This window comes from Rhipicephalus sanguineus, chromosome 3, assembly GCF_013339695.2.
Source record: "Rhipicephalus sanguineus isolate Rsan-2018 chromosome 3, BIME_Rsan_1.4, whole genome shotgun sequence".
Taxonomy (NCBI): domain Eukaryota; kingdom Metazoa; phylum Arthropoda; class Arachnida; order Ixodida; family Ixodidae; genus Rhipicephalus; species Rhipicephalus sanguineus.
The window spans coordinates 114,529,699-114,549,945 of NC_051178.1; the positions used below are offsets into that span (position 1 = coordinate 114,529,699).

Consider the following 20,247-nt stretch of genomic DNA (forward strand, 5'->3'; position numbering starts at 1 on the left):
TTTCATTCAGCACAATTTATACCTTCAAGCTTTATTGGGGATTTTGGCAATTCAGGTACAGTGGACATGGTGACCTCATTATCGGCAGTGCTAGCTCATGTTGTGAAAGCATTCCTTAGTCCATGTGCGAAATATTCTCGTAGAATAAACAGACAACACTTTTTCATCGATAATACACAAAGTATGTGCATTAATTTAGAAAAATCCTAAGGCCTTCATTCAACATAGCAACACTAACGTACACAAATGCACACTCACAAGGTTTTCTTGCACAAGCGATGTAAAAAGCTGTAGCTTGATGAACAAAATGTTTTATAAATATTTCCACAGTTTTGTGGCAGTTCAATGGCATGTCACAGAGGTTTGTGAGCAGTGCACTTGGCTCACTGTTATTCAAAGCACACATTTCCCCGTAACTTGCTTCGTGAAAGTTCTTGGCATCATGTCAACGCACACACATGTTCTTGATGCACTTATCACACATTCCGAAGTTCTCAAGGCAGGGAGAAGAAAAAAAAGAAGCACAATTTTGCACCACGAGGCCACGTCTTTGGTGCAAGCCACGAGGTGTCGCACTAAGGCCCCGAGCTGAGTGCGCAATTGGAGATGGACGTGAGCGTGCTGGAAGAGTATTTCTTGGACAGGGTGGGTTTTACTGTTCTTTTGCCGCAGCAGCTGAGGCGTTGGCGCAGCTGCGCAAGCGTCTTGCGCTTGAAAACAAAAATGAAAAACAGGTAGATGCCATGCAAGGAGTTCAGCATGCCGGCAAGTCCGTACAGTCTGTAGTAGCCCGTGATCCATGGGATGAACTCAAACACCCAGATGATGCCCATGACAACCGAGAGCTTGACATACAGGTAGAACCTGCCAGGGAAGAGATGCAAGGAGACCTGTCATCAATGCATGGGCACAGAATCAACGTGGCAGCTGTAGAAGCACTATTTATGCATCTTAGAGCCAACCTATTGTAAGGCAATACGCGTCATAATACAGTGAAAGCGCTCATGTTGCAGGGCTCTTCACAAATTGTTACTCAGTCGCATCTTCAGTCTTATATATTAATCAAGCTCCACATTGGTTGGTAAACGGTAACTTCAGGTGAGGCTGACATGCATGGGCGTCGGCAGGGGGGTGCAAAAGGGGCACTTGCCCCCCTCAAGCCACACCAGCACTTGCCCCCACCCAAGCTACACCAGTACTCTCCCCTTCCCCCAGCCGCCATGCAACACTGCTTTGCACCCCCCCCCCCCCAAGACAAAATCCTGCCGACGCTCCTGCTGACATGTAGCGTGCAGGGGCTGGTGAGCAGTTGATTTCTCTAGCTGAAAATAAAGCTGATGCCCTTGTCAAGCAATGCTTTGCAATTCCCTCTTGCTTTATGTTTTTCTCAGATCAAACTGTGTTCTATATAACAGAACTGACGTGCTTGCTTATTATGATGGTAACAGCACAATATTGGAGCAATGTCGCTTGTAGCAAATGTTAAAAAAAAATATTTTTTTATCCGTTTTGATATCATTGAACTTTACTTGCTGAATTACCCAGGCCTCTCTCACTCTCTTCGTATCCTATAGCTCTAATATTTGTGGGGAGCAATTTGCTGCCAAACGAACTATTGCATACTCCTTCAAGCCTCAACACTCGCACGCTAGTTGCCCAACAGCATCATGCACATGCGGCATATATACGTATAGTTTCTGTTTCTAGAGGCGTAGCACATGTGACCACACAGTGCAGTGCAACACTACGTCTTAGGAACATGTGTTGAGAAGCTTGCTTTTGACACTGAGGTCAGGGCACGGTAGTGACGCACCAAGCGTGACTCCGTCCACAAGTAGGGGTGTGCGAATATCAATTTTTTCGAATACGAATCGAATACGAATATCCACCTTCGAATATCGAATCGAATATCAAAGGAAAAATGCTTCCACAGTAACAATATTTTATTTAACATGTAGCTATTTGAAAAAAAAGAACATTAACAGCCTGACTGGCAACACAACTTACACTGCTCTCTCAAGAACACAATGTCCAGGTTAGCCCAATGCACATCACAACACAAGCAAATATCACGGCACAATGAAAGTAATGACTAGATGTTATCATGAAGACATATGAGTTCCTCCACATGATCAGGCAGCGGGCGCTCCCTTCTAACAAAGACAACCCCCCTCCCCACCCTGCCACTGAAAAGGCACGCTCGCTTGGAACAGAAGTGGCTGGTATAGGGAGTTACATGGGGCAAAGCTTTGCCAGACTGGGTATCTGAAGGTGCCTACAGTGCGCCACCAGTCACGTGGGTCACTGTCTTTCTTCAGAAGTGGTCCCGCATAGTGAACGAGTGGTAGTGCGGCACGTTACGGCCGCATAATACTGAAAATGTACGTTTACATTATCGCCAACAGCGCTGCACGTCGGAGATGTACTAGCAATAAATCATACGTATTGGGGCGCTCGTCGCAGACAGATATCGTGCCTCCGTGTACTTACGATGTTTATCGCTCCTCTCGTACGAACGCAGCAGAAATGTGGAAGACGAGTTATTTTATGCATGATAATCGAATCGCATATTCGAATTTTTCGAATATTCGAAGTTATCGAATATTCGAAATTTTTCGAATACACGATTTTCGAATCGAATACGAATATTTCGAATGTAATATTCGACGAATATTCGAAACTTTCGAATATTCGCACACCACTATCCACAAGCGACAACCACATTGGTTATGAATAGTTGACGCGACGTAAGTTGGGCACCAAGCGGCGCATTGCGACCTCGCACTCACATCTTCTTATGCTGCTTGGCCTGCAGGGTGACCCTCTGCAGTGTCTTTGCGCGGTACAGGGCCCAGGCGGTGAGTCCGAAGATGACCACGTTGCAGAGCAGTATGATGCCCACGGGCAGATTGAAGTAGAGTGCGTAGGCGAGCTGGCCGCTGAGCCAGCAGCGCACCTCGCCGAACCGAGGCCGGTACTCCTCCGGCACCAGTTCGGTGAAGTGCAGCACGAATGCGGGCGCCGACACGGCCGCCGTCGCAGTCCACGCGTACACCGCGTACTGCCAGTAGTGGTCCTCGCGAAGGCGCGGATTGGCCAGCGGCCGCAACGTCACAATGGCCTGCCACACGTCGAACGCCATCACGTTCGTCCAGAAGAACACCGCGAGGAAGCTGGTGTGCTGCACCACAGCCACGGCCAGGCACATGCGCCGCGGCAGCACCGCGCGCAGCGTGAAGTCCACGATGAGGCCCACGTAGAGCACGATGAAGCAGCCGGACAGGGAGAGCAGGTTCTTGCCGTGCGTGCTGCGCAGGTCCGGCAGCACGCAGTAGGCGACGCAGATGAGCGCGAGGAACATGAGCGACACGGCCATGGCGACGGCCAGGTACGGGTAGAGCGCGGTCAGGCCGTGGTCGTAGTAGGATCCCGCGCGGCTGGCGTTGCTCACGCGCACCGCGTAGTTGTCGGCGCCCGCGCCGATGGCCGTCGAGTTGCTGAGCAGCGCGAGCCACGAGTGGTTGTTCTGCAGCAGCTGCAGCACCGGGTTTCGCGCCAGGTACGCGTTGAGCGGCCCGCCGGCGCTGGGCGCGTCCGCGGCCTCGTTGGGCAGCGAGACGCGCGCGGCGCGCAGCAGGCTGCGGGCCTCGGGCGTGGCGTTCTGGAAGCGTCGCTGCACCCAGTTGAGGTAGATGCTGTCCAAGAACATGCTGATGGCCATGCGCCTCGCACGCCGCCCGCCGCCGGCCACATCCGGCCGGCTTCTGGGCTGTCGCGGGCCCCCGCGCCTGCGCAGAAGGAAAGCGAGAGAACGCCGTGAGCCTTTGTGCATTGCCTCTCGTAAACACATAACGGTACTCATTATACATGCGGGCAATGCATAAAAACACTTGCACTTTGTACCGATATGGATGGACCATTCGTTGCAGCACCGAGCAAATGAGCAACTAAGAACCAGCAACTCCGTGTACTTCATATTTTTTGGCAGCGCTTAGGTGCTAGGAGTCCACAATAAATGACGATCACGTTCTCTGGAAGAACGGCGTAATACAAACAAGCTCACGGTTTACTTTGGCCTATATTTGTAGCGGCTTTTCCCTGTCCTCCTACTGCTCTTGTTCAGTGATAACGTGGCGCTCTGCGAAGTCGGTCACTGCGGGCCCAGCAGCAGCTGGATGCTTAGAGCTCGAGTCTACTGGCGCACGAGGCTCGATCCGCTTCGCTTCTGCGCTTCTTCGGCCTTCCGCGTGTTAGTTTTATATCGATGGCGGTGACTTGGTGACGACAGTTCAACGTAAAGGCAACCCTATATGAACCGGTGGGCGGCGCAACCTCGAGATCTTCTATGAATAACCCGGGTCCTCGAAATGGCGTCGTGGAAGGGAGAAGCCTTCACGCTTATGGCTTAGACTGATTCTCTTTTATGCGCCATTTCGCGCAAAAAAAAAAAAAGAAGGAAGAGAGCTAGGGCTTCCCACGCGCCATAATCCGCGACGGCGCCAAAGCCGTCTCGTGGCACGCCCCGAAAGAGAGCTCCCGCTGCTCCTCTTGTGTCATCTGCATGGAGCTTCTCCCCTTATACTTCAATAGTGGCCACGTGGGCAGGTCTGTCCTGACCCGACGCGTCAACGAGGCATCCCACGCGGATTGTTACGGTAGGGCCGTTTATTTATGCGGCCGACGGCACTTGTGGCACCGGCTGCCAACGCCTGTGACGGGCATTTCAAGGGCACCTCTCGCGAAAATGGCAGCGCAGCTGCAGACCACGACGACGTGTTGTTTCTCGGCGCGAAATCGGTGTCTATAGCGTACACACGGCGATTCTGTGCATGGGTATAGGATTACGTAAGAATTCCGGTGGACTTGATGCTTCCGTTTGCGTACGTGCTTGCTCTCTCGTTGCAAGCTTTCGAGACATCGTTATAAGACGAGGACACTCGACAAGCGAGCGACAGGGCGAAGGAAAAAAAAATGTAAATGAAGCGCAAATGTCTATCCTATACTGTCAAAGTGATGTGGACCGCGGTGGCCAGCATTAGACAACAGCGAACGTTCTTGGCACGCGAACCCGAACGGGTTCATTCAGCTCTTGCTTGATTGACACATTTCAGTGCGTAATTGGCGGTGGCAGACATGAGACGACGACTGCGGGGCTTTATCCCTTTGTCGCCTTGCCGTTCGCGCCTCTAAATTTACCCCCTTTGAAGAAAAGGTATAGGATAGTGCCCCCTGCAAGGTCTTTCAAGACGTTGTGTGTGAAGCTTGTGTATTATACGTTCGGCGGATCTCCTGCGGTTCGTGCGTTTTCCTTGGCTTGGCCCGAACCCATGGCATAGCGTCTATTGTTTCCCCGTGGATAAGCGCAGATAATGCTGGCTCTGTGAAAATGAACTTTCGTTTCGACGTTTCTTCAACAAAACTTAAGGTGGATGATAGCCCCTCCTGTCTTTACCTTGTTTCTGTTGCACTTTTGCTGTTGCATGCTGGTTTTAGTGCTGTCTTGAAGCTCGAAATTTGTGAATGGCGTGGCGATGATAACGCTTCTGTGACTGCTTTAACGTAAGCTGGTCGTTGTTTATTTTTTTCAGCAAGTCTGAGAGTGAGACAGAGTTGCGGTGAGAGATGTCCACTATGTCGGGCTCCTTGTGTATGTAGCTTGTATTATTGTGTACAAGCCACGTTGGCTAGGTTGGCTTGTGCATGCGTATATAGCATATAATAGGTTTCAAAGGTCTCACACTTGCTCAGAATTTAGCGTTGGCACCGGTCAAGGCAAAATGGACTGTCCGCGCCCTGAAGCAACACACGACTTGTCGGCATTTAGTTTTCGAGGTGCTCCGGCAAGTTCACTTGCATCAATCATCGTGCGTTTCTTTATCCTGATGTGTGTGTGCGTTCTATAGAAAAACACATGATATGTGATTGCCTTCCTAATCGATGCTCTCAATTCCACAGTGGTCGCTGAGGTCGGGAGTTCTCGGGATGCGCTCCTTGTGTTACCGTGTACTGCAAATGACGCCAAATTAGGGGTGTAGATTCTGGAAACAAGTGCATGCGCTTCGGGTGCACTCGTTACCATGGATGCACTGGCTCGAGGCCCGCTCTGATGTTGTTTTTCTCCCCTCGCGAGTGCGTGCGCATTATGGCACACGCGCCGAGAAAATCGTTCGCGCGCCACTGGGTCGTCAGATAATTCGTCGATGTCGCTGCCCTTGCGTCACTGCGGCATGCATGCAGCGGTGTGTGTGCTCACTGGTACGTACAGCAGTCGGACAGTCGTCCACTGCGTCCGCCGCGCTTCAGAGCTCATCGGCCTCTCAGATCTCCGCACTTGCGTCGGTCGTCGTCGATGCAAAATCGTGCGGAGAACGCACCGCTGCACCCTGAACGCGCAACCGACCGTTTCCACGACTGCTGCTGTGCGTGTTACGCAGGTCTGCGAGTACGCGTTGTGCGTGTGTGCCGTCTCTTTCGTGCGCGACGGATCTGTCACTCTACGGACGTCTCGAAAGCAAGCTAGGGGCAATCTTTCTTCCTTCATTCGCTATTGATGAGGTCCCGGTTGCGTCATGCGCCTGTCGATTCGTCACACGTGTATGAGCATGCCGGTGCATCCGCACGCGTTTGATTGGATAGCGCGGGCGCTCGTTGCAGCGTGCCTGCAGCGCGCCTCGTTCCGTCTCTGCTGCCGAGGCAGCTTTGTCATTATTATACTGAGGGTCAGAAACAGTTGGTGTGAACATTGTTGACCTTAGCTGCGGCCTACACGTTGCTGAAATGGCAGGCGAACACGTATACAAGAAAAAGGACAAAGCGGACGCCGATTATATGAACTGAAAGGTCGCACAGTATGTAGGAGCCAAGCTGAGCGAATCCTCAAGTGAAGGCTGCCAACCCGTCAGTAGTGTATACGCGCGGCGTTTTGTGTTGCCCTTTTCGTTCCCACGTGTGCTCTTTTCAGTTACACGAACTCCCAACTTGTTGAACTTTCAGTCGTTCTGAGCTCCGCTATTTGCTCTGCACTGCATGCAAGGTTATTCCAGCATGCGAATCCGTCAAGCGAGGCTGTTTATGGCCTCGCATGCGTACTGGCCATGCGTAACGGCTGCTCCTTCGAGACGGTATTTCTCGTTGTAATTATTCGCGTCTGTCTCGCACTGCAGCGTTCAGCCTTCGTTGCGAAAGCACGCTTTCGTTTTCGGGACCGCTGGTATATGTCTTCCGAATTGGTAGGCTCGCCACGGCCAAATTTCGAGACGAGGTCTGTTTTTTCACCGAGTAAAAACGTGGACTGCCGCGATGACGCATGTCGGTGGTGTTTCGCTAATCGTTAATGCAAACAGTTTGGGTGAAACGCATCGTGTTTGACGTATATATCGAATAATGCGAGATGTTCTAGTCCCAGAAAGAGGAGCGAGGAGAGCGTTCGGCCTTCCCGGCGAGCCTCTATCAACTACCTGGAAAGGTGATTCATGCTCGAGTAATAGCCGCTAGATGGAACGAGATAATGCGAGGGGAGAACCTTCGCTCCTCCTCTCCCCGCGCCCCTTCTTCGCTTTTAGTTGACTATAAACTCCCGTGGGAAGCGCGGTTTCTAAAACCGCCGTTGGATGGTGTCCATGGGGGAAAATAATGTGACGCAAAGCGTCCTTTCCACTTGCCGAGTACTCGAAACAGCCATGTCTGACGTCATGGAAAGCCGCTTTCTATTTGTGCACGCGTAGTGTACGACCGCAGCTATAGTGCAGTCGCGAACGCATGCGCAGTTGGTTTGTTGTCGTTGTGTGGGAAGCTATATAGGCCTCGTCTGGCGCATAGCGCGCTTTCTGTGTAGAAAAGAGTATGAATAAACGCAGCCAGCCAGAAAACGCAGAGAAGTGAACGCGTTCTGTCACGGCGACACGATGACTTCTGACTCAATTTTTCCATACCTGCTAATCTTAGCATCTACATTTTGGTGCCGAAACAACCAGAGCCGAGTGCCATTTGCCCGGTGTTAGCACTCGCCACTCGTCCGCATGCCCATGGCGTGCGAGCTGTTTCATCGAGCTCTGCGGGGACAGGTCTTGTTGGCCGGGCGCGTGCGCTGTCCGTGGTCGTCTCGGCCTCAATTAAGTATCCGTGATTACGCCGCTCTTCGCCCGGTCCCATTGTGTGGCGGGGCTCGTTTTAAGCGGCGCTTCCTCGTTGAACTCTTCTCGCGCGGGGCAAGCCTCGAACGGCACGTCGAAGGCGTGCGGCGGAAAATTACGGCCGCGGTCTTCTCATTCAAGGCGTATCGTCGTCAGCCGTCCTCCCTCTCTTTTTACACGGTCGCTCGCTGCGGCGCACAATGGCGCAGGGTCTTATATGTGGCTGTACTGGCCGCGTATAAATGCGATCACGCTTCTGTATCGTGCGCTCCTTCGTGTACCCTGCTTTTAGAACCCTGTATAACTGCGGGAAACGTGTTCGCGTTACAGAAGGACGGGACTTTTTAAAGACGATAGTCTTTCTTGGGATACTTGAACGCAGAAATTTTGGTCTTTCTGTCTGTCTGTCACACGATTCAGCCACCCGGCCAAAGTTTAAAGGGACACTAAAGGCAAATATTAAGTCGACGTTGATTGTTGAAATAGCGGTCCAGAAACCTCGTAGTGCTGCTTTTGTGCCAAGGAAGTGCTTATTTTGAAATAAAATCACGTTTTTAGTGGTCCGCACCGCGTTAGCGCGCTTCAAATCTCCCGCCTGAAAATACGACTCTTATACGTCACTGCTGCCGTGCCCAACGTTGCCGGCTTTTACTGTGCGGCCGCCGACACTAGTAGCAGCCGAGCGGAAGTAACGGGACCCACAGTAGCAACAACGGCCCTGCGGCAAAGACTTGCTCGGATGGGCACATTCAAAGCCTTCACCAACTTGCGGTTGGTCTCGTAATCCTCAGTACGAAAGTGCAGCGAGCACACACGCAGAGGTTTTGACTGTTTAGCACACTGGCGCAATGGCATGACACTAAGCCACTTCGAGCGTAAGGGTTCATTCCGCGGCACCCAGTGAAAAGACACACCGGTTTCCTTGCTGCAGCACTGGCGTTGTGCACCATTCGGGACATCCGGCAATATCACACGCATGCGGCATTTTGTCGAACTTTCTGTCAGAGCGACTTTCACGAGCGCACAAAACACGCACGGCAGTACGCGATCCCGAAACTACCACTGAGACGGAGGCGCAGTTCGGCGAAAACGGAACCTTTGAACCACGCGCGCCGTTCCCCATTGGCAACGCCACGGAGGTTTTGTTTTCCATGAATCAAGCGGAAACGAACAAACAGCATTTTATTACGTCTTTTGATGCTCGGAATGTTCTTTTTTTACTGCTGCTAGTTTGATTACTAGTGATTTATTGTAGGCCGACTTCCATACGTCATCGGGATCACTTCGAAAATGTCCCACTCGTGACGCTCATCATGTGATACATTTAGCTTAATTTCTTGATAAGTAGGGCACTGCTGTTGATAATATTGCCGTTTTAGAAGTTGTCGTACATTGGGCTTTCACTCTGACATAAATTGTTATTTGCTTTTAGTGTCCCTTTAAGCACTTGCTGAACGCCCATGCACCTTGAACTGGTAGCTGCGTTCATACTTGCGAACATTGTCGATCACACCACCTAATACGTAAGTATTAGGTGGTGTGTTGTTGCGCCTCAGATATGCGTAATACACCACCTAATACGAATATGAACACACCACCTAATACGTAAGTATTAGGTGGTGTGTTCCTTTACTAGAACATACATAGATACATAATTCTAAAGACCCTAGTGTTTCTTAGGCTGTGCTAAAAATGCGACGCTATGCACGAAAAAGCCCTCTGCCGACGATATGGTGCTGCCACCTGGCAGTGGCCCTGGATTCTGCACAAGCTCATGTTTCCCGACTCCACTACCAGATAGCGTCCGTATCTCACGCAGCGCCTCCTCTTTTTTATCAATGCCAGCCAGATGCAGCCGATTCAACATAGAGGAGTCGCTCTCTGAGGCAAGGCAAAACATAAAGTGGCAGAAGACTATCGTCTTTCAACGACATTTGCAGCGAAGCACGCAGATACGCGGGCAATCTTTTTTTTTTTTTTTTTGCCATCGGCGATTTGCGCAATATCACGCGCGGCGTCTGGCATATACATGTATACGTTCGCGGTGTATTTATTTGCAAACTAAGGGCCGAGGTTAGCGAGGCGTACGGGAGCGTCTTGTCCGGCCTCCGCAGTCCTCGGTTGTGCAGCCTGTTTTCGCATAACCTTCCGTGCTATGCGGTGGTTCGCATGAGCCGGGAACCTGCCGTCTTCCAGCGTGTACCTCTCTTTCCTCGATGGCCGGCTCTCCAGTAGTGTTGGTGACCTTTTCCCGTCCTCTGCACTGTGACAATTTTTCTGCTGGTCCAGTAGGTTAACCTCTGTCATAGGCGCTGATGCGGCTTGAAATTCAGACACGAACTTCTCTCTATAACAACCGCGACAAGTTGCTATAGATTCGCTCCAAATGCGAGGCTTCATGTATGCATCCTTGTATGCCAAGTTACGCGCCGCCAGGGCCCGCGATGATTAAACGAACGGCCGGCCCATACCGAAAACACTTAGGCGGTGAACGTGTCCTCCGATCGACGCGTAAGCTGCAGCGCTTCCCCGTTGCCCTATAAGACGAACTGCGAAGTTCAAGGAAAGTGAAGCATCAGCTTTCCAGGCGACCTTTCCTGTAACGCGTTCCTCGGTGGCGCCTATCGCAGAAGCTTCTCGGTATGCGGTTCGCGTTCGACGGAATTCGTAACTCGCTCATCTATAGAAGATGAGCCCGTCGTCTTCACTTCTGATTCCGACAGGAAGCGCGCCGTGGCTTCGCGCATTAATTTTAGCCCTGCGCACCAACTTGACGCCTCCTCGAGCTGGTGCGATGACATGATCAAACCAGCGTGAAAGACAGAGCGCCGGCTGTCCACTAATGGACAAGCACGTAGATATCCGCGCCGAGTCCTTTTATCTCTTGCTTCCCTTCGCATTTCGCCATATTTTATCACTCGAAGCCCTGCGCGCCATCTTTAATCGGTTGTGTATACAGGTAGAACTCGCGTTTCCCGAGCCACCTGGCGGGGGGAAAGAAGAGGCAATCTCAGGGCTCTTAGTATACGCCTCGGTGGATCAGTATGGTTACGGTGCTCGGCTGCTGACCCGAAGGTCGCGGGTTCGATCCCGGCCGGGCGGTCGCATCTCGATGGAGGCGAAATGCTATAGAGGCGCGTGTACTGTGTGACGTCAGTGCACGTTAAAGAACACCAGAAGGTCGAAATTTACGGAGCCCTTTTCGCTACGGCGTGCCTCATAATCATATCGTGGTTTTGGCTCGTAAAACTCCACATATTATTAATCTCGGGGCTCAAGGCGACACGGACGGCCGGACATCTCTGTTGCACGGGCGTGTCGAGTCATATGTTTGTCCCGACCCATATGCGGAAACGTTTTGCACACATATTCTTCGTGTATGCGAGCGGGAAAGGCCGCGGTCGCGGGGCATTACGGGGAAATACAATGGACCTTGTGTCTCCATACTTGTATACGACCTCGGGCGGAACACATCTACACCCTCCCGCCGAGTCGTCCACGGATGCGTAATGCGAGATGACGGCTTTCCAGTCTCAGTTTACAGAACGAAAACTTCTACTCGTATGTACTTCATAGTGTCCTTCAGCTGTACATACTATACACCGGTTTTGTAAGCGGTATTTCGTTGTGCGGGCGAAGTTTTCTCAACTGCCATCAGAGTTGCCACAAGCGATCATCTCTCGCTTCGTTGTAGCAGCTGAAGAAACTTCCAACGGAGTCTGATAAAGAGATGCTGCTGTTTCTGCGCGAACGAAACCGTAAGGAAGCACTAGGACACAGAGACGAAGAAGGCGGCGAAACTATATCCGGTCCTCTTGTTCTCCTGTGTAGTGTCCCGCTGTTTATATGCATGTGGGCGATCCTGCAACCACGTTTCAAATGAATCTGCTACCAGGTTTCAAATTGATCTGCTGCGAAAGCTCTACTTACCCTCTAATGTGCATCTATTCATAGTTTTACGATTGCGTTCGCTACGAAAGTACTTTTATTTAACGTGCATTCGTAAATATATAGGCATGCAGCAAGCTAGTCTCAGTGATCTCCACAGGGACTCCAGCAATTACAGGCACTGCACCCGCGTTGCCAAGAACCTTTGTGTTCGTGTTTTCCGATAGCTTGGGCACCTGTATAAACAAGCGATGCAGTCGTTTTGTAACGTTTGATCGGTTAATAGTGTTCGAGAAATAGTTGCTGCATGCTACGGTGATCGCCGCTCTTTTTCTTTTTTTTTCCCCCCTTGTAGGAATTTCGGCACGATGTCAACTGAATCAGAAATGCTTTGCGGCCCCTGCAAAGCTGGCTTTTCTGTAGACGTGTTATGCAGTGTAGCTGACTTTCTCCTATTGATATCGAATCCCACCGTTCTCGTAGTGTCGGTACGAAACCTTACGCAAAAGTTTTGGCGTGGTTCTCTCGTAGCGGACCTGTTTCCCATCGCGGGATACACCCATCCTTGTGTAGCAGTCACTGTGTGCGTCATTAGTGCGCAGGAACTAATGCGCCGGGTCAGAATAGCCGTGCAGTGAAGGCGTGCGTCTCCTTTGCGTTGACGTAGCTGCGTTTTTCGTTCGACGAAAACAGTTTCGTTGCTGTTCTTGCGAAGCAAGGTGTACGTTAGTTTGTTTTCTTCTACGCAGATAGAAACGTTGTTCTTTACGCCAACACTCCATGTCCCTCTCTCGCTCTTCGTCAGGACAACGGCATTCCGATGCAGTACACCCAAACACGCACATCTGGGCTGGAAAAACACCTCTCACGAGAACTGGTTTTCGACCCGTGATTAGTGGTGGTCACCGAACGGTCTTTCTTATCTCTCGCACGGACCGCTCAGCTGGCGGCATCTGCGGGAAGAAGCTGGATGCCTCGCGCCATGTTATCAGAATCTTCGCCGTGCACTTCGAAGCCCGTGCGCTTGGTCATTCGGCGCCCTCTTCCAGAGGTCTGATTACTCGTTCTCCGAATAGGCTGTCGCAAGTGAGTGACAGCGTATTCGAGATCACGGCTCCCGAGCGCGAGTCTGTACGCTAGGTTTGTACTTTTTTTTCTTGTCCGTTTAGATGCAGCGCACAAGGTTGGTCACTAGTATATAACGTAGCTAGATTTTTTTTTTTTTTTTGGGGGGGGGGGGGCTAACTATACTTTATGTATGTTCGTGCGTGCGTTTGTTGGGTGCAAAACACATGCAAAAAATGGAACATTTCGGGGGGGGGGGGGGGGAGGTAATCCCCCAACCCCTCCCCCCTGACTACGCCAGTGTTTGTCACTTATCCCGAACAACCATACACACCGATTCTGCTCGCTGCTTCTCGGACCAACTCATCCAATTATCGTGCAGGCAGGCTTACCTGTAAGAGGCGGTGGAGGGATCCCAGTCGGTGTGCTATATATCCAGTTTCACGAGTAGGGCTTCGAAGGGTTGCGGCAATTAGCGGCACTCTTCCAGCGAAGTCGTCGTTGGCTGTGTCGGGACGATGTCGGCACTCGCGCGCGGGTGCACTTGCGTTTTCTACGTGCTATCCAGGAGCGGGACATTCATCGTATCCGTCGGCGGTCGCACCGGTCGGTGTCTACGGAACAACTGGTCGACCGGGGAAGGGGGAAGGCGAAAACCTTGGATGCCGCCGCGCACTCGTTCGCTCGATCTCTGCGGGTGGTGCGTTTTTCCGTCCGTCGCCCGCAGCGTGTTGCAGTCAACTGGTGGTGGTGGTTGTTGCGGCGGCTTCGGCGGCCGCCGCGCGCGGCTTGGACGACGGGGCATCCGCCCCCTCCTCTCTCCTACTCTCACTCTCTCGCATGGGCGCTCGCGCCCAAGTGGCCCCGTCACGCGACACCAGGCCTAGACGCATCATTCGCTGCCACAATTTCGGTCCGAGAGGGAGGCGAGAGTGGACGCGCTTGTCGCGGTCACCGAGAAAGGCCTTGGCTTTGCCGCGTATGCGCAGTCTATCGCGGTGGGGACAGTTCTCCCATGTGTCCGATGGGTTGCTGGTTCTTACACTTTCGGACTTTGCGGTATGCTGCTGTTTTATTTTTTGTGACGTGTACGATGTTTTACTTTGCGGTTTAAGCCTTATTTTTACCGCTCTGACTTCGGCGCTTGACTCTTCGCCGTTCAGTTTCAGCACCCTGCGCGTGACCCGATGTGACCCTCAGGTCTGCGCCAGCGTGATCAAGATACCGGTCCATCTTGAAGTCATGGTGGCATGGCCATTTGATTGATGCTTCGGCTCTGTTGTTCAGCATCGATGTGCAACATATTCCGTGTTAGACGTCGATAGGAAAGTTAACACTTCTCTCTGTACAACGGACGCCGGAATGTCGCTCATTTCAGACCCCTCTTAGGTTCCCCTCTCAGGTGCGTGCGAGCTGGGCACTATCGATCCTAAACACACTCACCGCAAGGATCGTGGTGATTAAGGAGCTACACAGCGTAATTCTCTTTGCATTTTCGCAGGTCAAACCTGCCTGCGATGGAGCCTCTGGAACGGAGCACAGAGCTGCACAACAGTCTAGGCTTGTGGCTTTCCTGAAACTGGGACTCCTCGTTATTTCCATCGTTCAGCGCTCCCGATCGACGTCTAGAAACAGTCCTGAAACAGCTTCCTGTCGTGGCGACAGTGACATATTGCTACGTCCACCCATCATTTGCCCATCATCTGCCAATTATGCAATATCCACCCATCATCTGCCCATCACTACCTATTACCATAATCCACCATTATGATGGCTGGTGGATCCCATCATGCCTACTATCGGGCAAACTTCCAATAAGGTCTTCCCTTTGCTTATCGATCTTCAGGAAAGCCCCGCGGAGTGATTTTCCCCCTTGTTTTATCGAACTCCGAGTGGCATTGGCTTCCATCGAGTCATTTTGCTCCCGTTTCCCTTGACCGCCTCTCCTAATTCCTCGACTCGCTGTAATCCCGTTGTTTGCCTTCACCGCAGTCTTTGAGCGAACGACAGTAAGAGTCCATTCCGGGAAATGAATTGAAGGTCACCCCGCGAGGCTTTCGCGACCTCTTTAGTTCTTAACGAGTGCAAAGTGAACTGAATCAGGCGTTTATAGCAGGATCTAAGAGAGCCCACGGAAAAGTGTGGCACGCGCCCTTCGCAAAACACTGCAGAAGGTGTCGTCTTCGTCATTACATATTCCTTTACCAACAGTGCTATATGGAGCATTATTATCCTTCAGTGTCGTCATCCTGTTCTGTATATTATATACTATAGGCTGTCGCACAGGCTTCCTTAATACGTCTTCCCCCGACGGGTGCCATTGCGTGCGATTTTTATGATTTCATACATGCAGCCCCATTCTGTATTCCTTCCTTGATTCCGTTTCCCGTCCCGTGGTTACCGCTCTGTTAACTATAAAGCGCAAACTATTATCTGCCGTTTTATATCGCATGACTCGTCGATCCCCATTTATATCTTCCAGTTAATGTCAACTGTAATATCAGCTAACCCACAATCCACAGCTGTTTTTTCTGTCCCGCCTAATATTTTTCGTTTCATCGCTCGTACACTGCGGTCATTATAGTTATTCTCAAGGTTCTTCGTTAACCTCCCCGTTTCTGCCCTGCGTTATGTGTTAGTGCCGGCAAAAGGCGCAATGGATTGTGCGCTCCTCCTTCAAGAACGAGCTGCTTGTCTTGACTTGGTGATAGCGCGTATCTGCCGATGGATGTTCTCTAGATTTCCATGTAAATGATCCCGGTATTCCAGTGTGTACTGCCGACTCTTCGTTCGCTTACCGCGTCACTATTCGTTTTACCGGCTTTTGCAAACTTTGCCAAAAACGACGTTATACCTAAATGCTTCGTCCCCGGCTAATAAAGTTAAGCACTGTCTTCTTACGAAACGAAGAAGATGCTGGGCGTCACACACCCGCGCGCACTATAAGTGGCGTAAACACCGCTTGTCTCACTTATTATTCCTTTTTTCTCGTTTTTTTAAGCATCGCGCTTTGATTCTCGTATTCGCTGGCGACTCCCGCGCTCTTTGTTTCCTTTCCTGGAACCCGATGACTGCGCCGAGACGCGCTGCGAGCGACCTTGACTTCTTTAGTTTATTGTGTTGCCGCGTCGTGAAAAAGACGTCGCGACTGCCTACACAAACGAATAAATAAACAAGCGAACGAACAAACCGGAGCGTGCAGTCGCACAGAAAGTGTTGTCGAGTGTAGGACTTGGTGAAAGGGCGGCCTCCCCTCAATACCACATCAACAGGTCGCTCTCATGGGCATGGAAAATCCCCCGCGCTTCGCTGATGATTGCGTCTTATTCCGCCGCTTTGAATGCACTGTGAATACACACGCGTTGTGCGTGGTGTCGAAAATGGTGGCTTTAGAGCGCTTCAAAAGGTTTAGTTTAATGAACCGCGTGTGAAGAAGGAGAAAAGCGAAAATACGTACGCTGTACTTTTGTGTCAAAGAAGCCGGAAAACGAAGTCGCGTGTAGGTTTCTCACTGTCAACGAAAGACAGTGTTTGTGTACTGAGCATAAGCTTGAGAATATCATCACGTGTGTGTGTGCAGTACATTACATGTACGAGGTACCCCACCCTGCTATTCGGCGCGCCATTAACTTCTTGTGGTGGAGGACGAATACTGCGTAGCCGAAGTATCATTTCAGTACACTCACTCACTCACTAGCCCACTCACTCACTCTCACTCACTCACTCCACACACTCATTGACACTCACTCACTCACTCACTCACACTCACTCACTCACTCACTCACTCACTCACTCACTCACTCACTCACTCACTCACTCACTCACTCACTCACTCACTCACTCACTCACTCACTCACTCACTCACTCACTCACACTCACTCACTCACTCACTCACTCACTCCTCACTCACTCACCACTCACTCACTCACTCACTCACTCACTCACTCACTCACTCACTCACTCACTCACTCACTCACTCACTCACTCACTCACTCACTCACTCACTCACTCACTCACTCCTCACTCCCCACTCACTCACTCACTCACTCACTCACCACTCACTCACTCACTCACTCACTCACTCACTCACTCCTCACTCACTCACTCACTCACTCACTCACCACTCACTCACCATCACTCACTCACTCACTCACTCACTCACTCACTCACTCACTCACTCACTCACTCACTCACTCACTCACTCACTCACTCACTCACTCACTCACTCACTCACTCACTCAATCACTCACTCACTCACTCACTCACTCCACTCACTCACTCACTCACTCACCCCTCACTCACTCACTCACTCACTCACTCACTCACGCACTCACTCACTCACTCATCACTCACTCCTCACTCACTCACTCACTCACTCACTCACTCACTCACTCACTCACTCACTCACTCACTCACTCACTCACTCACTCACTCACTCACTCACTCACTCCTCACTCACCACTCACTCACTCACTCACTCACTCCCACCCTCACCTCACTCACTCACTCACTCACTCACTCACCACTCACTCACTCACTCACTCACTCACTCACTCACTCACTCACTCTCACTCACTCACTCACTCACTCACTCACTCACTCACTCACTCACTCACTCACTCATCACCACTCACTCACTCACTCACTCACTCACTCACTCACTCACTCACTCACTCATCCTCACTCACTCACCACTCACTCACTCACTCACTCACTCACTCATCACTCACTCACTCACTCACTCACTCACTCACTCACTCACTCACTCCTCACTCACTCACTCACTCCTCTCACTCACTCACTCACTCACTCACTCACTCACTCACTCACTCACTCACTCACTCACTCACTCACTCACTCACTCACTCACTCACTCACTCACTCACTCACTCACTCATCTCACTCACTCACTCACTCGTGTTAAAGAAAGACCCAGGTGGTCGAAGTTATCCGGAGCCCTCCACTACGGCGTCTCTCATAGTTTGAGTCGATTTGGAGCGTTAACCCCCATAAATCAACTCTCACTCATTCACTCACGTACGCTCGCGTGCGCGCAGACGTTTCCAGACAAACGAACGCTCCATTTTGTTCGACTATATAGTTGATGACTGATTGGAACAGCGTAACGTTGAAGTAAGACAGCGCGAGAGAGAAAACAATTGAAAGGCCGCTCGAAGCATCGTCATCTTCGAGTTGCCTGCCGGACCGCTGGTACATGAACTCTGTTGTAAGATACATCGTGCTGTTGTAGAATCACACTCAGTGCACTTTCTCCTCCAATGCCGCTTGCCATTTTCGCATCGGGCAGGTGTCGTCTCGTCCTGTTCGTTTTAGCGCGAACCATGATGAAAGCACGCTTATTCGGTCAGTGCTTGTCGTGTTTTTCGTGGCCGTGACGGAACAGCGTGTCCCTGCGCGAAAAGGAAAACGCAAAGGCCGCGCAATGCTTTCTCTGTACTCGTCAACAACGAAAAACTGTATACACGTATTTGTGTTCCTTTGAGATGGGCCTTTTTTTTTTCTTTTTTGCCGATGCAGGGCAAATGGTCGTGTATACCGCCCACATAGTTTGAGCCGCTAATCGAAAACAGGGCGCCGGCACGGCGACATCGATTTTGAAGCCCCTGTAAAGCCGGGGAAACAGGCTACAGGAACAAAGCCGTTGTTCAGGGAAGAACCACCCACTTATCACAGTTGCTATATCCTATACCCCTGCTCGTATGCACTTTCATTTGGGAAGGCGTGTTCGTTTCGAAGGGGTTTTCGAGAACAGGCCGAGGGTGGGAAATGCCCAGATGTGCGCGCTGTCTGTGGAATTAGCCATTTCTTTCTTTCTTTCTTTCTTTCTTTCTTTCTTTCTTTCTTTCTTTCTTTCTTTCTTTCTTTCTTTCTTTCTTTCTTTCTTTCTTTCTTTCTTTCTTTTGTTTAACGCAAGTTGGCATGCATACCAAATACACCTATCTCAAACCCCGATCGCATGGATTCGTGCTGCGGAAGGGAGCCAACTGCCATCGAGAAATTCGATCCCTGTTGGTTTCGAGTGTGTATCGACAGTGACCCGCGTGGTAACCACGTGTGGTTTCATGAATGTTTTGTACATGCGATTAAACATAGCTGAAATTCGGCGTTTGTATTTGTGCGTTATTCAGTGTTTTCTTGTACTTGTTTTCTTCCGTAGCCCCGTTTCGAACGGATGAATCTGTATAGTAACTGATAAGACGGGAACAAACCGCGCATGGACACGGGACGGTGAAAGAACGACAGACAAGTCTTAGTCTGTCGTTCTTTCACCGTCCCGTGTCCATACCCGGTCTGTTCCCGTATTAATCATGTACCAACCAGCCCAGCTAAGCGCAGCTCCTTCAGTAACTGACGTGTGTGTTCTGTATACTTAGCTCCTCAATTAGTCACTCATATATGGTTTGTTCTTGTCCACCAGTCCGCGTATATGTAAGTCCTCTCCTGCAAGTGTCGATCTTTGCTGCACCGTACTCCGGGACGCTTGCTTTTCGCTGGGAGGATCCCTCCTATCATAAAATCTATCCATCGCCTTCTCCCGCTGACGGCGACTTTCGTGAAGGACATAATTCGCTCGCGACGTGACTTGCGCGAACGCCATATAATATACATTATGTCGCCTCGCCGCGCTAAATCTGTGCAGCTTGGCGAACGCGCCTCCGACAGAATGTGCTTAGTGTAAGCCCCGCATATAATGGGGCCGATGTTATCGGCTATCGATATGGATCGCCCTCGAGCTTTTGTCGTCTATCGCGGACCGCCGCTCACCTTGTTCTGCGCTCAAACCAGTCACGCGTTGTTCGCGTGATGACTGAGGAGCGATGGGGACTGCGGAGGAGGAAAAAGTGTTGAGCAAAAAGGCTGCATCCGCTATAATCCGTAATACGCATTCCTCGCTTCGCGCATTGGCATTACGCAAGAAGGGGCGTTACACAGCTCGCCTTGTGCGTGGTTGCTCTCTCTCTTTCCCTCGCTTCCATGTATAGTGCTATGACCGCGCTGGGCTATGCGTGTTCGAGTACCAACAGGCGAATGTGCACCGATGAAACGATTCATTTGTTTCGTTCATGCATTGGCTGTACCTGTTCCTTTCCGTAGCTGAAACAACTTCTTTTGTTTTTATCTATACAATAGTGTCATGCTT

At 51.0% G+C, this 20,247-nt stretch overlaps 1 protein-coding gene across 1 annotated transcript; it reads right to left on the bottom strand.

Moving 5' to 3' along the window:
• LOC119386980 (probable G-protein coupled receptor Mth-like 3) lies at window positions 1–13,836 on the bottom strand. Its single transcript, XM_037654273.2, has 3 exons — window positions 13,478–13,836; window positions 2,790–3,788; window positions 1–864 (listed from the first exon to the last, which is right to left on the bottom strand). The coding sequence occupies exons 2-3, from the start codon at window positions 3,719–3,721 to the stop codon at window positions 576–578; spliced, it is 1,221 nt and encodes a 406-aa protein (XP_037510201.1). The 5' UTR covers window positions 3,722–3,788; window positions 13,478–13,836; the 3' UTR covers window positions 1–575.
• Window positions 13,837–20,247: the final 6,411 nt, after the last annotated feature.